The 22,540-nt window shown below is 37.3% G+C and overlaps 1 protein-coding gene across 1 annotated transcript in view; it reads left to right on the top strand.

Moving 5' to 3' along the window:
- Positions 1-22,540, top strand: part of KIFAP3 (kinesin associated protein 3) — a 198,182-nt gene that overhangs the window by 59,032 nt on the left and 116,610 nt on the right. Inside the window, exons 6-10 of the mRNA XM_075182739.1 lie at positions 2,752-2,851; positions 4,988-5,112; positions 6,568-6,666; positions 14,629-14,807; positions 19,021-19,183. Of these exons, the coding sequence (XP_075038840.1) occupies positions 2,752-2,851; positions 4,988-5,112; positions 6,568-6,666; positions 14,629-14,807; positions 19,021-19,183 (666 nt within the window). The remainder of the gene's footprint in view (positions 1-2,751; positions 2,852-4,987; positions 5,113-6,567; positions 6,667-14,628; positions 14,808-19,020; positions 19,184-22,540) is intronic.

Here is a 22,540-nt window from a genome sequence, read left to right on the forward strand (position 1 = left end):
GGGTAGATTCGTTTTTCTGAGGGGCATTTTTGACTCTATCTGTATAAATCTCTTGGCTGTATATGTCCTGCCCCCCTATAATTGTGAAGTTTTGAAAAAATTTAGTGATTTCATCTCATTATCTCCTGATACTCCTGTGATTTGCTGTGGGGACTTTAATGCCGTGCTGGATCCTGCCCTTGATAGGTGGAGGGAGTCGGGAGATTCTACACATGCTGGGAAGTCGAAATTTGCTGGTCTGGTGGATGAGATTGGCTTGGTGGGTGTGTGGCGTCTGAGGCATCCGGCAGAAGTTTGTTTCTCCTGTTATTCTATCTCGCATTATGCTTTTTCCCAAATTGACTTGGGACTTATCTCTAAGAAGTTATTGCTGGCTGCCTTGGATGTTACATATCTATCTAGAGGAATCTCTGACCACTCTCCTCTATTAATACTAGTTTAATACTCCTCGGGGACAAGTATTTTGGAAACTCAACCCCTTCTGGTTGACATTTATTGAAGGATGGGGACACATTAGAGTCCCAATAGGAGGGTTATTTTGCCATAAATGTACGTACAGCTGTTTCACCTCCCATCTGGGATTCCTTCAAGGCCTTTTTGACGGGATCCCTGATCACGAGCATGCACGAGTTTCAGTACTTATGAGACATATTCCCGGAGATAAAGCGGAAAAAGGGGTTCCTACAAAGTCACATTGCTGCATTCATCAAATAAGCTGTTATTATTCACTTATTTGGTACGGGCATAACTGGATCTTTTTTACTATTTGTTATAAACAAATTACACTATGTGTGGCGCCCCTGTCTTTTTGTGTTTTGATCTTTAGGCGTGACACTCGCATACAGGTATCAAATGAATATAGGCAGCTCCCAGATCAATTAAGTATATATTTTTTGTGTTTATCACTAATTGATCACTACTAGCGCCTTTATAAGCTTAAATATTTTGGTTATCACTGTTTGCACTTTAAGCTTGGCTGCTCATTTATAATATGAAAGTGTTTAGATCTGAGAATATTGAAAATAAGAGAACTGAATATTGTCAAAGAATTTTCAATGAAATCAAGGAAATTCCTAATGATAATGAGAGAGTCATTAGATACATTCTTTTGGGTTCTGGAGAAATTATTAGCTAAGGAAATTAGAATTTGGTGGGATGTAGCAGGTGTGGAAGAGTATATTAAAGTGAAAAGGATCCCTAGAGGTCTGTAGTGAGTGGGGACTCACTACAGTGCTTGAGGCCCCTGAGCCTGCAGGTTCATCCACGTGTTTTTGGGGGGTCCTTTGGTAAAAAAATTGACTCAATTGAGTCACTTTTCTCACCGCTATGCTGCTCTGGACTGGCTTCTGTGGGAACAGTCTCCTTTTGGGCTCATCTCCGCCAGTTAGACAAGTCAGCCGGGCCCCAGGACTCTTGATTAAGGGCATGAGTCTGGGTGCTTGGGTTGTGGGAAAGTCCATCTTCAGGTGACCCACTCCCCATAAATTGGCGCACTACGCTAATAATTTACATATATTAATAATTTTAAATCATATAAAAAAAATTTATATATATATTACGCACATATATAATGTGAGACAAGATAGTACATGACATGATAGTACAATAGAGTAAACAAACAATACTACAACTCTACATAGCTTACTGGGTTGCAAGGCTGAAACCTGTTCCCATTTGCGTGGGTGCAACTAACAGGTTTAGAGACCCTGAAAGAAGAGCAAAGACAATGGAAATAAATATGCAGGGAGCCCAAGGAGGAGATGTGAAATGTAACTGGCGAGCAAAAGTTAGAGGTAATGAGAACAGAAGGGAACTTCACATTTAGATTAATATTCATTTAATTAGATCATTTTTTTGACTCATTTAAATTGTCATTTGAAAACCTTAATTTTGGTGTACTCTTTGAAAACTTTTACTTTTATATACTTTTAAACTCACATACATGGCATTAAGTGGCATTATTCCTTTATGGGTACAGCTTTCTTCAAAAAAACTTTTGAAAATAGCCACTAAAAACCAAAATGACACTTTAGTGCATTTCACTCAGAGAGAGCACCATACACTAGCAATTTTTAGTAATGTAATATATAATTTAGCATAGAACACATTGATTTAATGTAATTGACAGATATGTTGCATATAGTTAATCATATCAAAGCCACTCCATCAGTGCAATCCTTGACCCGTATGTGAACATTTAGTTTACTTTTTGATGAATCATTAGTATAGAATGTTTTAGTTAAATCTAACAATATGAATAGAAGTTAGTGCATAGCTGGCCACTTGTGTAAAATTATGGATTTTGTATGTGTTCTATGCTGAAATACATTGCACATGTACAGAAAATAGCCACTTCATACAAATACATTATTTTACTGTTTGCTTTGTATCCGTATCATCACAGCCATTTCTGGGCACTATATTTCCCCTTTTTTTGTACCAAGCCAAAATAAATCTTTTTTTGGTTATTTACATAAGTGTCTCCTGTTTGTATAATACCATCTATGTTGAGAATTGTTACATTATATTTCCATCGTGTTGCTGCTATTTCTAGCGCCGTGGGTCAACATTGTATTTTTATTTGTTTATACTGGGAAGTTTTGGAATTCGTCCCACTCAGACCCACTTTGGCAGCTTTATACATATTTTTTAGAGCAGCGCTGTTATCCCTACACTCCTTTTTTTTATCCCATTGTTTTATATGTGTCTCATTTATTAGTGTGATTAAAGGATTCTCTTTTTCTCTTGTAGAAACTGCCCTTGGAGCGCTTGCTAGAGTATTAAGGGAAGACTGGAAGCAAAGTGTAGAATTAGCCACTAATATAATTTATATATTTTTCTGTTTCTCCAGGTAAGTGTGCGATGTCTGATGTAAAAATGTGCATTGCTTACATGTTTTAAATTTCAAATACATTTTTTTTTTAAAATTCTGTGATATTCATACCCCATTCACACTGCCTAAAAAATCCGGGTTTTTGCCAGGTGAGCTCTTACGACTCTGTGAAACGGGGTCAGTGCAAAATCCCAGATCTGATGACCCGTGAATTAGACCCGGGACTTCTGCAGGGTTATTCCCATGTCAATCCCAGGTCATCTGCAGTGTGAACGGTGCGACCGGGATTTTTCAACCCGGGTCTCACAGAAAGAAGCTGATTGGGGGGGAATTAGGAACGCTGAAGGATGTCGTCATTTCAATGCTGCAGAGAAGAGAGAGAGAAGAAATGGGAGATTCCACAGTAGACCAGAAAGTTTCTCTGTGTCTGCATTCTCTGGCCCATGGAGGAAATGCTGGATCTGACAAAAGCTCTCCTCCTGCGCAAATAAAGACGTTGAGTATTTTCCCTCCCTCTCATAGCACAGTGTTAACAGCTGCATCAAGCTCTCATTTGCTCTAAAAAAAACAGTCAAACAACGCAGTGAACCAGGAACTCCTGGGTACACAGTAGTGACTCGTCGGCCACGATTAAAGGAATGCTGTGAACAGTCATGCCTTATCTTTGTGTGCAAAAAAAAAAAGTCCCCTTTAAATGACCTCGCCATTTTTCAGCCAATCAAAGCTCCTCTTGTGATGACTCTCTTATTGCCAGGGCACACCCGGGATCAGTATGAACGGAGTTGACCCGGGAAATTCCCGGGTCCAAGGTGCAGTGTGAACGGAGGGTCTGAGCAGGGATGCTCTGTGACTTGGCAAAAACCTGGCTTAAAAAAATCCAGGATATTCTAGGGGCGGCAATGTGAATGTGGTATCAGAGATACTTAAATCGGGCCTGTTACCGTGTCTTTTCGTGTTATTGTTTTACTTACCTATGGAGTGACCTGTGCACTATGTTGACAATAAAAAAAGGTTCCAATGGGAGAGAGACTTTTAGTCAGTACTTTATGCTGTTTTTACCAACAATCGAGCTGTGCGACTTGAGGAGGAACTTGGCCCAGCAACAGACACCTGACAGCCTTGCTCTGCTTCCAGTTAAATTGTCAGGCAGCACTATGCACATTTCTGCACTGGCTTCTCCAAACGTAACTGCTCTGATGCTGGCTAGCTGTAGGAAGTCTGCCCGGGAGATAGCATAACTTGCTGAATAAAATTAGGTTGATTGTTACTGCCTGTGCTACTGAAATAAAACTCATTGAGATCTTGGTTTTGGATAACTTTAGAATGGGTCCTTTCTCAACAGAGGTATTAACTCTTATGAGATAAAAATGTGTTAATGATGTCTGTTTATGGTCATGGTTGACAAATTTGGGAATAAATATGCAGTTAAGTAATGAGATTAAACGATAATTCAGTTGATTTAAAAAAATACAAAAAACTGGCAGTTGAATTTGCCATATTTAACATCGAACAGGTTTGTTTATATATTGCATATAATTAAATCATAAGGCACTCCTACATCAAAAGATACTTTGATCAGTATGTGAACAACATTTATTTACATTTTTGAGGAATCATTAATATATGATTGTCTAGTAAAATTTGATTATGTGACTATAACCGAGTGCATGGCTAGGTGGCAAAGACTTGGGATGGTGGTGTCATTTGTGATGCAGGGAGGGAAATACTACATTATTGTTTACTTTATAACAGAGCTGCACTGGGAAGGGTAAGATTGAACAGTGCATTTTATGTTCATACATTTTAAAGGAAATAACAATTATAAGTTTTGATCATCATTTAAGCTACAGATGGAGTAATAATTATTTAACCTGGCAGCAAAATATGCTGCTTTTGAGGAGATTATCACTAGCCGCACCAAACTTGTATGCACTTGTATATGAGTGCATTATATAGTATGATCCTCAATCTGACAAGTGCTGGATTACTCCATGAAGTTAAAAGAATATGTCTTCATCTTTATTATATGCTGACTGAGCATTGTAAATAAGCTATCTGTTAAACACCTTAATAATGGGTGAAGTATAAAGTAGTTTAGGAAGTGTCTGGCTGAGCTAGATCTGTTCTTTGAATGTCTAAATTTTTTCTATCCAGTTTCTCTCAGTTTCATGGGTTAATCACACATTATAAGATTGGAGCACTTTGCATGAACATCATCGACCATGAGTTAAAACGACATGAACTCTGGCAAGAAGAATTAGCCAAAAAGAAGAAAGCAGATATCCTTTGAAAATGATTGCTGCATTTTAACACAAAATTAATAATTTGCAAAAATAATTAAGCAAATTTTCCTTCAGTCATAAATACCTTGCAAATCACTGATCCATAAGCGCAATACAAAAATGCAAATTTCTGCTGATTTGTGCCTGATTGTGCTTATGCACATACATGCCTGCTGCATATCAAATATTTCTGAACTTGAAACTCCAGAGATAGCTTTTCAACACTTTTTATTTATTTTTTTACCTACTTAAATGCAAATGTTAGGCCTCAATCATTAAGGAAAGTAAGGCAAAAAAAAAGAGTAAATGTTCTCTGGGATAAACCATGTTGCAATGCAAGGGTGCAAATTAGTTTGTTATTTTGCATGTAAAGAAAATACTGGCTGCTTTTTCATGTAGCACACAAATACTTGATAGCTTTATTATTACACTGAAATTTAGAGTTGATCTAGGACATGCCCTATCCCTACTATAAATCTGTCGCAATATTTTAAATTTTACCTCCCCCTCCATTGCAACATGGTTTCACAGAGGTGCAAAGTTACTCCTTTTTTATGCTTTGCTCTCCTTATTGACTCAGGCCCGTTGTGTCGAAGTATTTCAGTGTTCCTATGTCCCACCCCCTCATTTATCTGATTTTTTTTGTTAGCAACTTGTGGAAGTAAGGTGATAAAGGAGTTGTTTATCATCCATATGTCTTGTCTGCCAGTTTGCGAGGAACTGCGAAATGAAGGCTTCCAGGGAATTCAATATAATTTAAATGCATTAACATTGAAGTTTAACCCGTAAACCTTGTTTTTGCACCTTTTAATTATCAGGCTGGCAAAACCACCATTTTACTTCTATATCTTTGTGCTGTTTCAGATGTAGAAAATGTATCTGACTTGCCCCAATCCACCCATTATTTTTTTTTTTTTTTAACTAAATTCTCTGCACCTGCAAAGCTGTCGTTTACAAGCACCTAAATACCATCTTCACATGGAAAAGCTGGAACTAAATGCAGATCAGGCAAAGCATTTTTTCACTGTTTGCTTGTATTAGATGACCAGCCATTAATATTATATAATCTGTTGTCATAGCATTTTTGTTATGTGTAGTTGGCATAAGTTTTAGATTTTAAAATATTATTATAATGGGGTATATTTGTCAAGCGGCAGTGATGAAAAAACTGAAAATTTATTAATGCCAAAACCTGATGTGCTTTGTCTTTTAATAAAATTAGCGTTTTAAAAAAAGACAGTAAACCGCAGAGAATCACCAGTATTTCATAACCGCCACTTGATAAATATACCCAAATGTGTTTTTCAAAATAGGACATCTACTTTAAAAATTCACTTTTCATATTATCAACATTACTTTGTACATCAAATTACGCCACAATAATGACAGTTATGCAACAAGAAAACAGTCTATGAACAGAGTAACCAAATATTCCTTAACGAAGATGAATACTTGATGATGATTCGGAGACACCGTCCTTGAAAAAAGATTATGAGAAAACATATAAAAAATACCAGGGACTTCTTGTCAAGCAGGAACAGCTTTTACGGGGTATGTTTAAGACTTAACTAACATGGTCATGTTTGTATATATGTATGGATGTGGGATCATCTAAGCACAAGACTTTGAAAACAACTGAAAAGCACCAAAATATATTTGGTAATGAATGCCTACATCTTCCTGTTAGAAATCGGTAATCTTTAATTAGTTCACTTGTAGCTAAACTGATTTTAATATATTTTACAAAGATAATACACATTATAATGTTCATGTTACATCTCCAGCAGATGTTCGGTGGTAGTCGTTATAACTGCTTGAAATGCCGACACCCGGTAAAACTACCAAAATATTCTGATTGCAGTACTTCCGATATATAAAAAAAGCCAACTTACTATAATAAAGACAGAGCAGATGAACGATAACACTCCTGCATGGCTGCTATACATTTCGATAGTAGGAAATGGTGGAGCGCCAAATTTACATCACTTTTAATGCAGACACTGATACTTTTGTTATTAAAACGACAATGCCAGGACCCGCCGCATGAGAAACTAATCCATAGATTAGGGTTAGATTTAGGGTCCTGCCATTGCCACTTTAAAAAAATATATAAAAACACTCTCTGCTTTACAAATGACATCAGTTTATAGCGCCGACATTTTCTACTATCGGAATGTTTACCAGCCGTGCAGAAAGTTATCAGACATCTGCTCTGTCTTCATTATTGTAAGTAGGCATATTTTATAAATCAGAATTATACCGGGTGTTGGCATTCCAAGCACCGGTATAACGTACCGAACCCCAGATGTTAACATTTCACCTGTAGTGACTTAGAAAATGTATGATACTTATAATTATGGTCCAGACGTTTTATTAACTTTTAAGTAAAAAAATAGGATATGTAGTTAACAGAATGCTTGTTTTTTCTTGTAAATTTGCATTTATTGATGAGAGATAACTGATCTCCCTTATTACACTTTTGCATGCTTTTGACTTTTGTTAGTTTTAATCTTGTAGAACTATGTATGTGGTATTAATGGACTCTACACACTTTAAATATTTGTTTATAGTGATTTATTTTTAATCAACATATGCCGGAGAATAGTGTAGAGCGCAAAATCAGGAATACTAATTTAAAATTCTATAGAATACCTACTTTCAGAAAATCTATGACTTGGTGTGGTATGGAGAGGGGGGGGGGCTGCAATTAATATTGGGGTCTGTAATTTGTTTTATTGTGACATACAAAGAATGTGAAAGCTGTTTCAGCCATCTGAGGTGTATAAAATCATCAGCTCTCTGACAGTGGTTAAAGATCACTCTTTCAAAGCAGTGAAAAGGGATCAAGTGCAATAATCTATGTAGTTACAAGCAGTTTGTGGGAAAGAACATCTAGTAAAGATTAGTCCTTGAAATGTTTCTGTAGGACTATAAAACCAGAGGGTAAATGTATCAATGTCCGGATTCTTCAACTCCGGCAAGATCGGCGTCTTCAGTGCTTAAATTTAAAGCGGCGCTGCCTTGTAAAGGGAAACTTCCCTATACAAGGCAGCGCCGCTTTGAATTTAAGCGCTGAAGACGCCGCTCTCGCCGGAGTTGAAGAATCCGGACATTGATACATTTACCCCCAGGTATCCAAAACAGACGTAAAATACGTGCAGGAAAAAATAGCGCAATTACATTTTTATTTTGAGTTGCACATGTCTTAAGATTTGTGCGACTCTGCAACATATATTAATTGCGTCTGCATGAAGATGCATTTAAATTGTATTAAGATAAGCTAAGCATATCATGATGTATTAGAGACGTCAGTCATCATCATATACTGCTGATGATGATGACTGGCGTTTTATTTTAGAATAAAGCAAAAAATCAGCAACAAAAAAATAACATAAATAATAAACAAAAAGCACCCCGTCCGACACAAACACACAATACTTGAGTATTCTGGTGCTTTTAGAACAGCCGATTGCTGCCAGAGCCTGGCATCCAGGGCCCGTTGTGACCGGTAGTGTAATATAAAACAAACCTCCTGTATTATAAGCAAAATACATACCGTATAAAAATGACTTTACCAATATATATGTATATTAGTGTGCAAAAGTCTTTGGCTAAGGAAAAATATTGTTAATAAGACTAAATGTAGTGAAATAATGAAAATATTTATTCATAATAATGTTTCACATGATATTGTAACTAAATATTGTCAAAATTATTTATAATTTTATAGTATAACAAATTTCAGAATACATTTGTTTTTCATAAATGTGTCCTCCTTTTGCGTGCATCGCTGCTTCACATAATTTGGGCATTCGAGACACCAGCTTTTTAAAGTTTCACAAGTTATGCCTTTCCAGGTTTCGTTCAGACATTTCCTTAATTTTTTATTATTTGTTTGAGCCATTACACAAACTTTTCTGTCTAATTCATTCCAGAGTTTCTCAATTGGATTTAGATCGGGTGACTGAGGAGGCCATTTATAGAACTTACTGCTTTTCTTTACTTTTTCAAATAATTAATACACAGTTTAAATGTGTGCTTAGGGTCGTTATCCTGTTGCATTATGAACCCCTTTCCAATATTTCGAGTTCCATTTGGAACAGAGTGATGTACTCAAACTGTGGTATCGTTGTTGTTATTTAAACTAAATCTCCAGTGGTGGCAGCAGGCCCCTCTTACTGCAACAGGAGGGGCATATTCGGAATAACGAAAGTGGACGGTGGCAAAGCAAGCCCAGCCGATTCCCAGCAACAACAGACAGGATGGCATAGGCGTCCATCCTGTCACAATCATAAATTACGAATACAGGTGCAGAATTGGGAAGGTTTCTGAGAATCTTAGGGGAGTTATGAGAAAGGGAGTGAAAAAAGGAGTGTGTAATTGTTTAGTTTGGGTTGTAGTTTCAGAAAGCATTTTTTAGTAATAAAAGAAAGCAGCTACTTGCATTTTAATATCTAATAGACGATATTTCATATTTATGTCCTCTCTGTGCAGATTAGTTGGCAATAATATGTTCAGCAGAACAGTGATGGCAATAAGTAACACATAAAACAAATAGCAAACCATAAAAGACATGCATCGCTGTGCATAGGGAAAAAGATTGCTTTGTATATTTTCCTTTATTAACATCAGTTGAGCGGGTAAATGTATTAAGCATCAGATATGTCAAATTGCAGTTTTTCGGTGATTGTGATGGCCATATTTAAAATGGCAATTTTATTAAAGGCGAAAAAATAAAAAACAAAAACGGTAAAGTCCATCTTCTAATCTAAAATGTATTTATTACTATCAATAACACTAAAAAAACATCAATATTGTAACAAATGAAATACCCCCAGGGTGTACACTGTAAAATGCACATATAACTTGGTCTCAAGATGTTTAGCACATAGACATGATTTGCCAACAATATATTAATTGTGGGTACGGTCACATCCTTATTGACACAGACTGGAGCCAATTCAATTTGGCCGCTGTGACTGGATCACTGATAAATAACTTTTGGTATAAATGTATTTAAAGTAAATAGCGCAGGGAGCTTATTTATATACATTGCACTTATTTTTGATATTGTGTATATTGGGAGATAGGAAATCGTTATTTCTGAGACCAGGGTAGAAAATTAGTTTTTTTTCTGTTTTAACCTTTCAAAAGCAAATACCTTATTTCTGATGTGTACCTGATACAATAAGTCTTTGTTTTGAAAGCCTTCTGCATATCTTGGTGCAAGAAAATGCATATATGTCTAAGGTATATGTTTGAATTCTGATAAGCATTTGTAAGTCTGTTGTGTAGTCTAGAGGATATCCTCATTAAGGATAATTAAGTCTATTCAATGTGAGTGACCAACACTTGAATACACAACAGGGGGCCGTTACCTGAATGCAGGTCCTGTTAGACAGACGGGAACTCTAAACAATGGAGACAGAACATCTGAAGGGGGGATGTGGAAGTTCAATTGTTAGATGCAAAATTAGATTACATCCTGAGATCTGAGGGAATATTCTAGACGGGTTGGAGCCAACTAGGTCCAAGGGGCTGGCTTACCGCTGCTAGGCGTTATGTTAGGACTATATAAAAGGTGAGCATGTAATGTATTCTTCTGATTTCAACATCTGACCTGATCACTGACACCTCTAACCAGTGAGAGCAAATAAACATCTTGCTTCATAGACCTACTTGAAAACATCTTTCTTGCTGAAAATCCTGTGACCTACAGATTAGACCCAAACTAATCCATTCTCCGGCTGACTCTGAGATTTGGACCCAAGTTTTTTAGTACCACCGCTCTGCCTGCTACCCATGCAGCCCTGGTCAGTGTGATAGGCCAGGGGGGGATCCATCCACAGCAACCCTGATCCTTACTAAGAGGTCAGGAGTACCAGCCCAGGTACACCAGCAACGAGGCACACTAGCAGTGTCAGGTACCCAGAAGGAACGTGGTTCTGAGTGCCATAAATGGAGCTCAGTGGTGGCAGCAGGCCCCTCCCACTGCGGCAGGCGGGTCGTATTCGGAATAGCGAAAGGGGATGGTGGCAAAGAGCCCAGCCGGTTCCCAGCAACAACAAACAGGGTGGCATAGGCGGTCCATCCTGCCACAGCGTTATTCTACAAATAATGCAGCCTGCGCACTGTTACCGTTACTACGGTAATAATGTACAGTATTACCGTTGTTACGGTAATTTTAACACATAGTTTTGTTCACAACCCACAGGGCCTTGAGCAAAAATCCGGGTTAAAATTACTGTATTAACGGTAATACTATTAGCGCTGCATTATTCCTAGAATAATGTGGCCGAATTGAATCTTCCCCACTTTAGCATACAAAAATATATATCCGATGACCTGTGCCTAATTGAATTTGTACACTATAGTCTATAATGGACTGGCATGACATGCAGTTTGCATAAGCAGGTAAAGAAAAATCATATACTTATCCGGACTCTCTTACGCTGTGTGAATTATGGTAGATTTAGTGATATATTGTGAAGCATAATGACTTGATGTAATCTCCACTTTAAACAAAAGCATGGGTGTGCACACACTGTTGGATATGCACGTGTCCCATTCTCAAGATGCAACGCCGGCGGGGAAGATTTCACCTCTACCCACAGTGTAAAAGTCACTTGTGGAGCTCTTTGTTATGGACAAATCACTCGATCCTTAGGACAGCTCAAAAAGTAGCAACTCTTTAACTGCAAATAATTGTCTGATAAGGCTGTCGTTGCTAGTCCAAACTGATGTTGTGGAGTCTACTTCCAAGTGATCCATGGCGCAATGAGGATAGGCAGCTGACACCCTGCAGACCTCAGTCCATGCACTAATATAAAGTCTCCCAATGCGTGTGCATATATTCACAATTCATAAGGTCAAATTCTATTAAGTCCTTCACAGCTTCATCAATGAAATAAAAAATAAATGTTGTTATGCTAACAATATTGGTTTAGGTGACGCATTTAGTTATAGTATATATAACTTCATCAGAGGATATTACTTCATTAAAGGCAAAACCTGGTGAGATTTGCCTATAAAAGAACTGCCGTTTTTAAATATGGCTGTCGCAATCACCGAAAATCGGTGATTTGACGAATCCAACCATTATTACATTTACCCAGAGTCGTTAATTCTGTTTCATCAACAAGGCTACATAGACTCCAATTGATTACTGCCCTCAAGTGTCCAAACATTTAATTTTTAACCATCTCTGCTATGGAATTACATTTTGTCAATCATCAAGCTGTACTTGCAAATATTCAAGTAGATTTAAGGTAATTGTACATATAAATTTCAAGATGACATGTTCCAGGATATCGGAGAGTCTGACTTCTAGAGGCCCTCTATCTTCCTTCTCAGCTCTGCAGGGCTGGCATGGAAGCCCTAAGACGTCAGAAAGGGATCCCAGTGCTCAGTTTGAAATTTCTGCTGCACACGACCTGGCCAAGCATGTCACCAGCTTCTAAGGAAGTGGGGAGCAAAAGTGCCGGGATATCATTCTGGCATATAACATAGTAACATAGTTGATGAGGTTGAAAAAAGACACCAGTCCATCAAGTTCAACCTATTTTGGATCTCCTACGATCCTACACTTATATTTGAAATTAATCCAGAGTAAGCAACCGCCAATCTGTTTCAATTTCGAAAATTCCCCCATACTCAATATTGCAGTCCTATTTTTACCCTATATCCACTACTATCCTTCATTTTAAATTACCGGTCGTATCCCTGGATACACCTTTCCGCTAAAAATTTGTCTAACCCTTTCTTAAACATATCTATTGAATCTGCCATCACAACCTTCCCTGGCAATGAATTCCATATCTTGACTGCCCTTACTGTAAAGAACCCCTTCCTTTGCTGGTTTTGAAATTTCCTCTCCTCTAACCTTAGGGGATGACCACGTATCCTGTGTATGGTCCTTGGGGTAAAAAGTTCCCATGAAAGCTCTCTGTATTGACCCCTAATGTATTTGTACATAGTAATCATATCTCCCCTTAGAGGCCTCTTTTCTAAAGTAAACATGCCTAAACTGGCTAACCTTTCCTCATAACTTAATGACTCCATACCCTTTATCAATTTTGTCGCCCTTCTCTGAACCCTTTCTAGTTCCAAATTATCTTTTTTATAGAGTGGTGCCCAGAACTGTACTGCATATTCAAGATGAGGTCTTACCAACGATTTATACAGTGGCAAAATTACACTGTCTTCCCTTGCATCTATGCCCCTTTTTATTCATGCCAATACTTTGTTTGCCCTTGCAGCTGCTGCTTGACATTGAGCACTATTGCGAAGTCTACTGTCTACGAGCACTCCCAAATCCTTTTCCATTATAAATTCTCCTAAATTAATTCCATTTAATTTATAGATTGCATTCTTGTTTTTGATCCCTGAATGCATAACCTTAGATTTATCTGTATTAAACCTCATATTCCATTTGGCCGCTAAAATCCTCCAGTTTATTTAAGTCCCCCTGTAGAGAAGCTACATCTTGCTCTGATTTTATTACCTTACAGAGTTTAGTGTCATCTGCAAAAATAGAAACTTTACTCTCTAAACCATCACCAAGGTCATTATTAAATCTATTAAAAAGGAGTGGTTCCAGCACGGAACCTTGAGGTACTCCACTTATGACTTTTGACCAATTGGAAAATGTTCCATTTATCACAACTCTCTGTTCCCTATTCTCTAACCAGTTTGACCTATCCCTCACAAATCCATGTTGATTCCCACTAATAATTTTATTGCGTACCATGTAATCCTGAATACTGTCCCTTAAAATACCTTCCAGTAGTTTCCCCACTATTGATGTCAGGCTTACAGGTCTATAATTCTCTGGTTGTGATCTCGTCCCCTTTTTAAACAACGGCACCGCATCTGCTATTCGCCAATCCCTTGGTACTGAGCCTGATGAGATTGAATCTCTAAAAAATTAAGAATAGCGGTCTAGCTATTTCCGAGTTTAACTCCATAAGGGTCCTTGGGTGTATGCCATCTGGACCTGGAGCTTTATTTATCTTAATATTCTTCAGTCGCCTTTGGACTTCTTCCTCTGACAACCAAGTATTAATTAATGGCATGGTTTCATTTCCATTTTTATGTATTGCTCCTGCCATTTGTTCCTCTCTGGTAAATACTGAAAAAAAGAATGTGTTTAATATCTCTGCTTTTCCCTTAGTATCATTTATCAATTCACCCATCTCACTTCTTAGGGGTCCTATATCATCTTTTTTAATCCTTTTGCCATTTATATACTTAAAAAACTTTTTGGGGTTTGTCTTACTTTCTTTTGCAACGTGCCTTTCATTTTCTAATTTAGCCAATCTAATTTCCTTTGAGCACTGGTTCAAACTCCTCAGAAATGTAAATTAAGTTAGTATTAACTATGCAGCCAAAGGTAAGTTAAGGTTTGTGCTATTCATATTCTTTTTATTTCAGCTCATTTGACAAGCATACATTTACGTGTTAATTTTGTTGCCACAAAGTCTTTACAGGTTTTGTTTTCCTTGTTATTTTTAGTTGCCCTCTATCTTTTGCTTAATCTTGCTGAGGACACTCGCACTGAATTGAAGATGAGAAACAAGAACATTGTTCATATGTTAGTAAAAGCACTGGACAGAGATAACTTTGAACTTCTTATCCTCGTGGTATCCTTCCTGAAGAAGCTCAGTATCTTTCTGGAAAACAAGAATGACATGGTGAGTCTAAGGAAATGTAGACGTCTTTCAATATTTCTAATATCTCCGTTGACTTGTACATACAAATTTGATTAGTGCAATTATCATTGTTGCAAGAATTGAGAGTTTCTGAACTATCTTCCCCATTCCCTGTTGATAGTGATGTACCTCTGCTCAAATAGAAGCCTCGCTCAGCTAGTAGCTTTCTAGGTCATAGATTGCTGTTTGAACCACCCATAATACAAATCTTAGTAGAAAAGTAGTCGATTAGTCAAAAATTTCCTTATGTAGCCTGGATAGCAGTGTTTTGGCCATGCGCAGTCAGAGCTGGTATTAATAATTTCTGTATGAGACTTCTGTGAAGTAGTGCGGGGTCATACAGCTGGGGGACACGGGTGAAGGCTTGCTTGTATGATATGTGTTCAAGTCTGTGTCCCTAGGACAATATTTCAGCAATATTCTTGAGTAACATTAACATCAGCTCAAGTACACAGAAACAGCACAACCTTTCCCATATCATGTGGCATACAGATTTCTTGAGCTTTGGGAAAATGTAAGCATCAGCATATATAAACCTGCAACAATAAATCCAGGCTTGCAAGTGGGGTAATAAAGATTAAGAGCATTATGCTGGGTATTTAACATGAACAATTTTCTCCACATTCTTAAAATATCTATATATGTGGTCTAATTCTTCTGTGGGGAGTTAAGTTGTCCCATAGTGCTAGGGCATACTTGCCAACTTGCTAAAGTTGGCTTCCCGGGAGCGGTGGGCGTGATGGGGGTGGGGCTCCAAAATTTGCGCCATTTTTGGCTCTGTCCCTGTGATGTAATGACGCAAACGCGTCATTTGACAGCAGGGGCGGGGCCAAACGCCGCGATTCCCGGTGAATCGCAGCGTTTTGTACCTAATTCTGCCCACTTCACTAGGAAGTGGGCAGAATTCTGTCTGATACGGGAGATTGCCAAATTCTCCCGGCAGTCCATGAGACTCTCGCGAAATGCGGGAGTCTCCCTTACATTCCGGAAGAGTTGGTAAGTATGTGCTAGGGGCATAATATATTTCAGGATAAATTCCTCTAGAGAGAGAAATTATAATTAAGACACTGGTTAGCATAATCAAGATCTGCTTTAAGACCAAGACAAGTAATAGGTAACCCATTATAAACATTTATGAGTTTTGCTATAGTTGACTTCCTGGAATAGGAATGGCTGCATTAGTCACTCCTCTTGCTGCTAATACTCAGGCTGAGGAGGTAAAACAGTTCTGATTCTAGGTTTAGCTGATAGTTCTGCAGGTCCATAAGTTCTTCTGTCAGGGCATGGAGTTTTGAGTGACTGCAAGCAGAGCCAGCATTATTATCTTCATAGGAAATTTGAAGGGGTTTGCTCCTTAGTGTGATCAGATTTCAGTTTACAGCTCTTTTCTTCTTTCAAGGATGTGTTCTTGGATGTGTGGGAAGGGTTTGTCATGGTTCTCATTCTCTACGTGCAGTTGTAACTTAGTTGAGAACATTTCCACCTCTTTGTTTTTTGGTAGAAATGGATTTGTTCGCCACTTTACTGTGAGGCAAAAGGTGATACTGCAATACTTAATTTCACTGTCTCTGAGGACCTGCGTGATTTTTCTGATTTCTCCGCTTAAGGGTAGTGATGGTAGCCAGGTCTTTGAAGATCTGGGCCTAGATTTACTAAGCTGCGGGTTTGAAAAAGTGGGGATGTTGCCTATAGCAACCAATCAGATTCTAGCTTTCATTTATTTAGTACATTCTACAAAATGACAGCTAGAATCTGGTTGCTATAGGCAACATCCCCACTTTTTCAAACCCGCAGCTTAGTAAATCTAGCCCCTGGACTGTGAAATGCTCAAAAGGGATTTGTTGCGTATTGAGGCCAAAAAAATACTTTCTTTGGATTTAATTATGTGCATTTGTAAGATACCTCTCTGGGTGGATCCGGGTGAGATCAGTACCTGAGGCTGAGATTCTGTCCGTGAGGGTGGGAAACCAATATTGAAAGAGGTGTTTTTCAAGGCCATGAAGGTCCTCCATTTTTTGTTCATGCACCCCAGCTCGGTGGTCTGCATCACATTGAAACATGATTTAGAATGAACTAGAACTAGTGTTCAACCTGTGACATTATAGTGTTTGAACAATGGGGATACTATTGGGCTTAGTTTAAAAATATAGGGCTCTGTTCAGAAACATGCTGTAAACAACAGCACTACTTTGGAAATCTGCATTTATTTTTTAGCTGCTCTTGAAATCGTAATGGAATGTGGTTGTGGATTGCAGCATGCTTTTGCACATTCCATCATATTGTTAAATTTACCTACATTAAGGAACAGTGATGAAAGCACAAATAAGCATATCTTGCAGTTCATATATTTTTAGAGCAACACGCTAGGTTTGTAAACATAAAAATTGTGGCACCTGCTGTTTTGCACAATTTAGCATTTTCTGAGCGTGTGAGGATTCAGAAATGGATAGAGGGAGAAAACGTATTTAGGGAGCGTTACCTGTTTTCATCTACTTGCAAAAGGATTTGTGTTTTTTTCTATATCCTAGGAAGTGATGCCCAACAGATGGCCTCCGAGCCTTCACCTGCTGGCCCCAAGCTCCTTCCTGCTTTATTGTCAGATTTGTTTGTTACTACTTGTAACACTTGTTTAAGGTGCCTGCTGATATGTTATAATAGGTGTTTCTTTGATTAAATGTATTGTTTTAACAAGTTAGAGGAAGAACCTATGTGCCCCCCAAAGTGTATCATGTTGTTCATCAATCTTCTAGGAGGTGGCAGTGATCGGATCTCATCCTATACTTTTCTTGAGATGCCTTTGCACATTCAGACAATACATTTAAAAATAACAATTGCATAGAAAATGATTTAAAAGTTTTTCTAAAGTGGTAGAAAGTTAGAGTTTTAAGTGACGTTTTTAATATTTCCACAATGTCCTTTTTTTTTTTTTTTTTTTCAAGGGAGCTGCAAACTTTCAAAAGTAGACACATCCCCTCATTTATGAGGCAGTTCCATTGACATAGAGTTTCACATCCATCTTAAAATGTGTGAAGTAGACAACTCGGTGTGTCTGCAAATTTTTTAAAAAAGCACTGCAGGCACATTTCTACTGTTCATAAATTACCTTTGTGTTTGAAGCTCCTAGTCAGTGTATGTGTGTGAGTAAAAACATCAATTGCCAATAACTGCTTTAATATTAGTGGCTGATTAATTCTTCTGTTTTACATTAGCCATAAATACCCCAGTGGCTCTTATAATTGTTATTCCATTACGTTACATATCAGTTGTTTCCCATAGCTTTTCGATTGTAAGCTCATTTGGGCAGGTCATCTTTACCTTCTGTTTCATCTCATGCATTTTTTTGTTTGTTTGTTTTGTATACCAATAGAAAGCTTGCACAACTCTGCCTTCTCGCTTTCATTTACTATAGATGGCAGCATACTCTGGCGTTAGGGCAACAATTGCTGTGAAAATTCAATGAGTAAATTATAAAAGTTAGCCTTTTTGGAGCGAACAACAAGTATAATTTATGTTATAGGTAAATTTTGACATAATGCTGAATCAGACAATCTTCATTTATGGTTTATACTTAAGCTTGGGGGCCCTCCAGTGAAGTAAGTGCAAGAGGACTGTTTCTATTGTTGTGAGTTTAAGGGGGTTCAACACAAGTTTACTCTGGAGTTACATTTGTGTGGCTTTAAAGGTGCTCCATCTGTGCCAAGAATAGATTTACTGCCTTTACTAATGTTGCCTTTGGCGTGTGATCCAGAGTTTGTATAAACCCTAAAGTTCTGTTCGCTATAAACTCATTGTTTGCTTAAAAAAGTATTTATTTCCAGTTGCATATGGACCATTTCATTACCTGATACAGATATAAGTTGTTCAACTTGGCCAAAATATGACAAGTTTAATAATGAATCTATAACAGTATGGTGTAATGTATTGAATGTATTGAATATTTCTTTCTTGTTACTGTTAGCAGTCGCAAAGCTGTGAACCATTAACTTGTGAGTGCATAGTATGTAGGCAGTTAGTATTGCTCAGTACAATGAAAAAAAACATTGCCAGAAACTCAGTCATGCTCATGGAATTTTGTAATTTATTTTTCTGAAGCTTTTATTTGTTAAGATCTATTTTAGGTTGGTGAATATTCATCGCTTACTATGTAATACTGTTTTGAAAATGTAATTATTTTTTCTTCTGTTACTCATAAAAGGCTGAAATGGATATTATTGAAAAATTATCTAAAATGGTGCCATGTGACCATGAAGATTTGCTGAACATAACCTTGAGACTTCTACTGAACCTCTCTTTTGACACTGGCCTGAGAAATAAAATGGTACAAGTTGGACTTCTCCCCAAGCTTACAGTTCTTCTAGGTACACCTTTTATCACAGTTATTTGTATGTTTTTGTAGTTAATAATGTAAAAAAAAAAAATGAATATTACTTTTTCTGTTGTACTTTCTAAAAGTTGAAGTTATCCTGTGCTTCTTGGTGCAAATATTTTTTTTGTTTTTAAACATTTAGAAATTAATAACATTGATAATTAGTCTGCAGTATTTTGGGGCCAGTTTGGGAATTTAGCGTTTTGCTCCACTAGCTTAACTATTTTCACATCCGACCCAAACATTTACACTGTTCTAACTAGCTACTCTCAATCAAAATTCATATTTACAGTTACTTGCCAGATTTTCTGATGCAACCCAACAGCAGGATGATTGGATTAAACATTCATCCATGAGTCATACATAATAAATGGGGCTTTCTGTGATGATGGCAACATACTGTGATATCACATACAATGTTGAATTATTGTCCCTATACCATTGTGTGTGTAACCTGAAAACAACCACCCACACGCAGTGATCATCATTGGGCATGCTGGTTAATGCAGTCAGAAGATGAACACTATTAGCTTGTTTGTGCAGTCATCTTCCAATTGCATTAACCGGTCTCAATCAAGCTGGAAGTGAGTGGCTGAGTCGGATCTTGTCCAATTTGACCATCTAAGTGATCAACAAGACTGCTTCCAACCAGCAAGAGCTAAATGGGAAACTCAATCTGTACATTTCCAGGCAAATATGTCAAGAATGCTTAAACTCATTATGTAATGTTTATCTTTCATATATCTTATTACAGCCCTGTCAAACTCTATTAATTTAATTTACACTTCCTTATATGTGTAAGTTATACTACAAGTAATAGTGACTTTCTCCACATGTTGAGCACCTCGAAGTCAGTATGGAATATTGCTTAAAATAATTCTGCTCCTAAAAGTATGTCTGCTAGGCTAAATGTTATTGAAATGGTAGCATAAGCAAATACTGTCACTTGAGAATTGCTTTTTCCTAGCTCAAAAATATGGCCAAATGTTTGCTTTCCCTTTTACTTTCAATGTCTCTTAATGGTGTACATCTGGTAATTGTCCTTTTATAACGCTTAAGCTATGGCCATAGAGCTGCCCACAAACATTTTCACTTATTTAGAGCCCATGGCAAGAGAAATCTTATACATATTTTTACAATTCCAGCACATATGACTTTTATATATACAAATAAAGTATTGGATGTTCTTTATAACAGTCTTTTTACAATGTGCTAATTTAAATCTCGTCTTTCTCTCCATATGCATAACGGGTGAAAAGAAGCTAAAATCTCTGATGTTTATAAGAAATGGCAGAATAAATATCTAAATGACTATTTATTTTTTAAAATGGCAAAACAAATATTTAATTCAATCTGTATCTACCATCTAGTATCAAAATATAGTGGTGATCAGCTGTGTAATTAAAGTTTGCAAGATATTTCACTAGTAATTATGCACAGCTCTACTTTTATATATTATGATGTTAGAATTGATCTATTATTTTTATTAGTTAAATAGCAGTAGTGTGGAAGTTTTAGTTTGAGGCAATATGCTTTGTGCAGATTACAATATACCAAAGAGGAGTAGAATCAGAACTAAACACTACATATAATCAAGCATTATTTTTATATTTAATTAAGAGTACTTCAGTGGTCTATAATAATTTTACATATTTAACAATATACGGTGATAGGTTTCTTTTTTAAAAAAAATGTGTATGTGCAGGAAGACTTGATAAAAACTGACATGGCTGTGCACATAAGAACTCCACCTAACTTTTTAACCAGCATGTCTTTTTGTTGCTAGCTGTATATAAATAAAAAGCACATAAATATATAGGTAAAATCTCACCGAAATGTGCACATAATAATGAGACAAGGCAATGTGCCTTTGTTCGGTTACATAATCTTTAGGGCTACACCGTTTTCCCAATCCATGGAGAGCCGAGATTATTCTAAAATTGCTGTAATGCCATGATATTGTGTCATTCCACCAATTTTAATTTTGTACACAATGTTATAATCCTATAGAACATCTATAGAAAACAAAAGTCTATTAAGAACAGATTTGTTCTTCACTAAATTTAAATGTGTGCAGTCAGGTAGAATAATCCATACATGAGAAATAAGAGGGCACAAAATGGATGTACCACAAAGAGACAGTGCATAGAATCGCAGCTTGGTTAATAGTGACATCTGCTGCCTAAAATTAATATGACCAATGGGTGACTGCTAAAAATCCAAGTCTGTCAGGCAGTTACATGGTTCAAGTTATAATTTGCAGCAGGATGTGACAAAGAAGTTCATTGTGAATTTCTATGATGATATTTAATGGCTGAGCTGTCCAGAAATGGTCTTGTAATAGTTTTTCAGATCCTGGTTGTTTTTATCCAAGTCAGTACTCTCTACATTTTTTTTTATAGGATTGTCCAAATATGTGTGCTAGATATCCAAGTTATGAGTGATATTTTAAATTGCTTTACAAAACAAAATATAGATAAAAAAAAAAGAGATTCAGGTCCTTATTGTATGGAACCGCCTTAATTTTTATTGTATTTTCAAGCATATCAGTATGATAGCTACAACTATGTTATAGGAGAAATTCAGAGTTAAAATTACTCTTTCCTGTAGGCAATGCCATAGGCTGTAAATGTAAGGTAAATATGTTCTAATTATGAAGAGGTTATTTTCCCCCTTCTGTCTGCAGTAGATTAAAAACATTATCATTTTAAAATATAAAGGATATATCCACTTTTTTAACTTCATATTTAATTACCTACATAAACAAAGAATCAGACATGCTTCTGGTATTTTTACCTGGCTGCATCTCTTTGCTCTGTACAGATGATGTTCACTCAAAATAACGCCTGCCACTTTTTCATACTTGCCAACTCTCCTGGAATGTCCAGGAGACTCGCGAAATTCTGGTACGTCTCCCGGACTCACATGAGAGCGGGCAAGTATCCCGCATACGGCAACTCACTCGTCAAAATTACGCGGTTCGCTATGAATCGTGTCATTTTGGCCCCGCCCCATGACAGAATGATGTTGTAGCGGATGTTTGGCCAAAATGACCCCATTGACCGCTCCCCGCCCCCTCCCACCCTCCATCCACGCCTCCTGCCCGGGATCTCTCGGAATTCATTTTCCAAAGGTTGGCAAGTATGCTTTTATTCCTGGTCTCTCTAGTTGCCCGAGACAGCCATAGAGATCGAGCCAGGCAGTTTCAATGTAGGTCAGCCCCATTCTACTGCATCATACTCTGAATAATAGTCCCAGTTCTATTAACTGTAATGGTGTTTTTTGCTGTATGGTACTGGTACAAATGGGGAAAATACTTCAGTGAGAGAAGTGGCACCATTGCTGTGAT

This window comes from Mixophyes fleayi, chromosome 8 (assembly GCF_038048845.1).
Source record: "Mixophyes fleayi isolate aMixFle1 chromosome 8, aMixFle1.hap1, whole genome shotgun sequence".
In the NCBI taxonomy this organism is placed as follows: Eukaryota; Metazoa; Chordata; class Amphibia; order Anura; family Limnodynastidae; genus Mixophyes; species Mixophyes fleayi.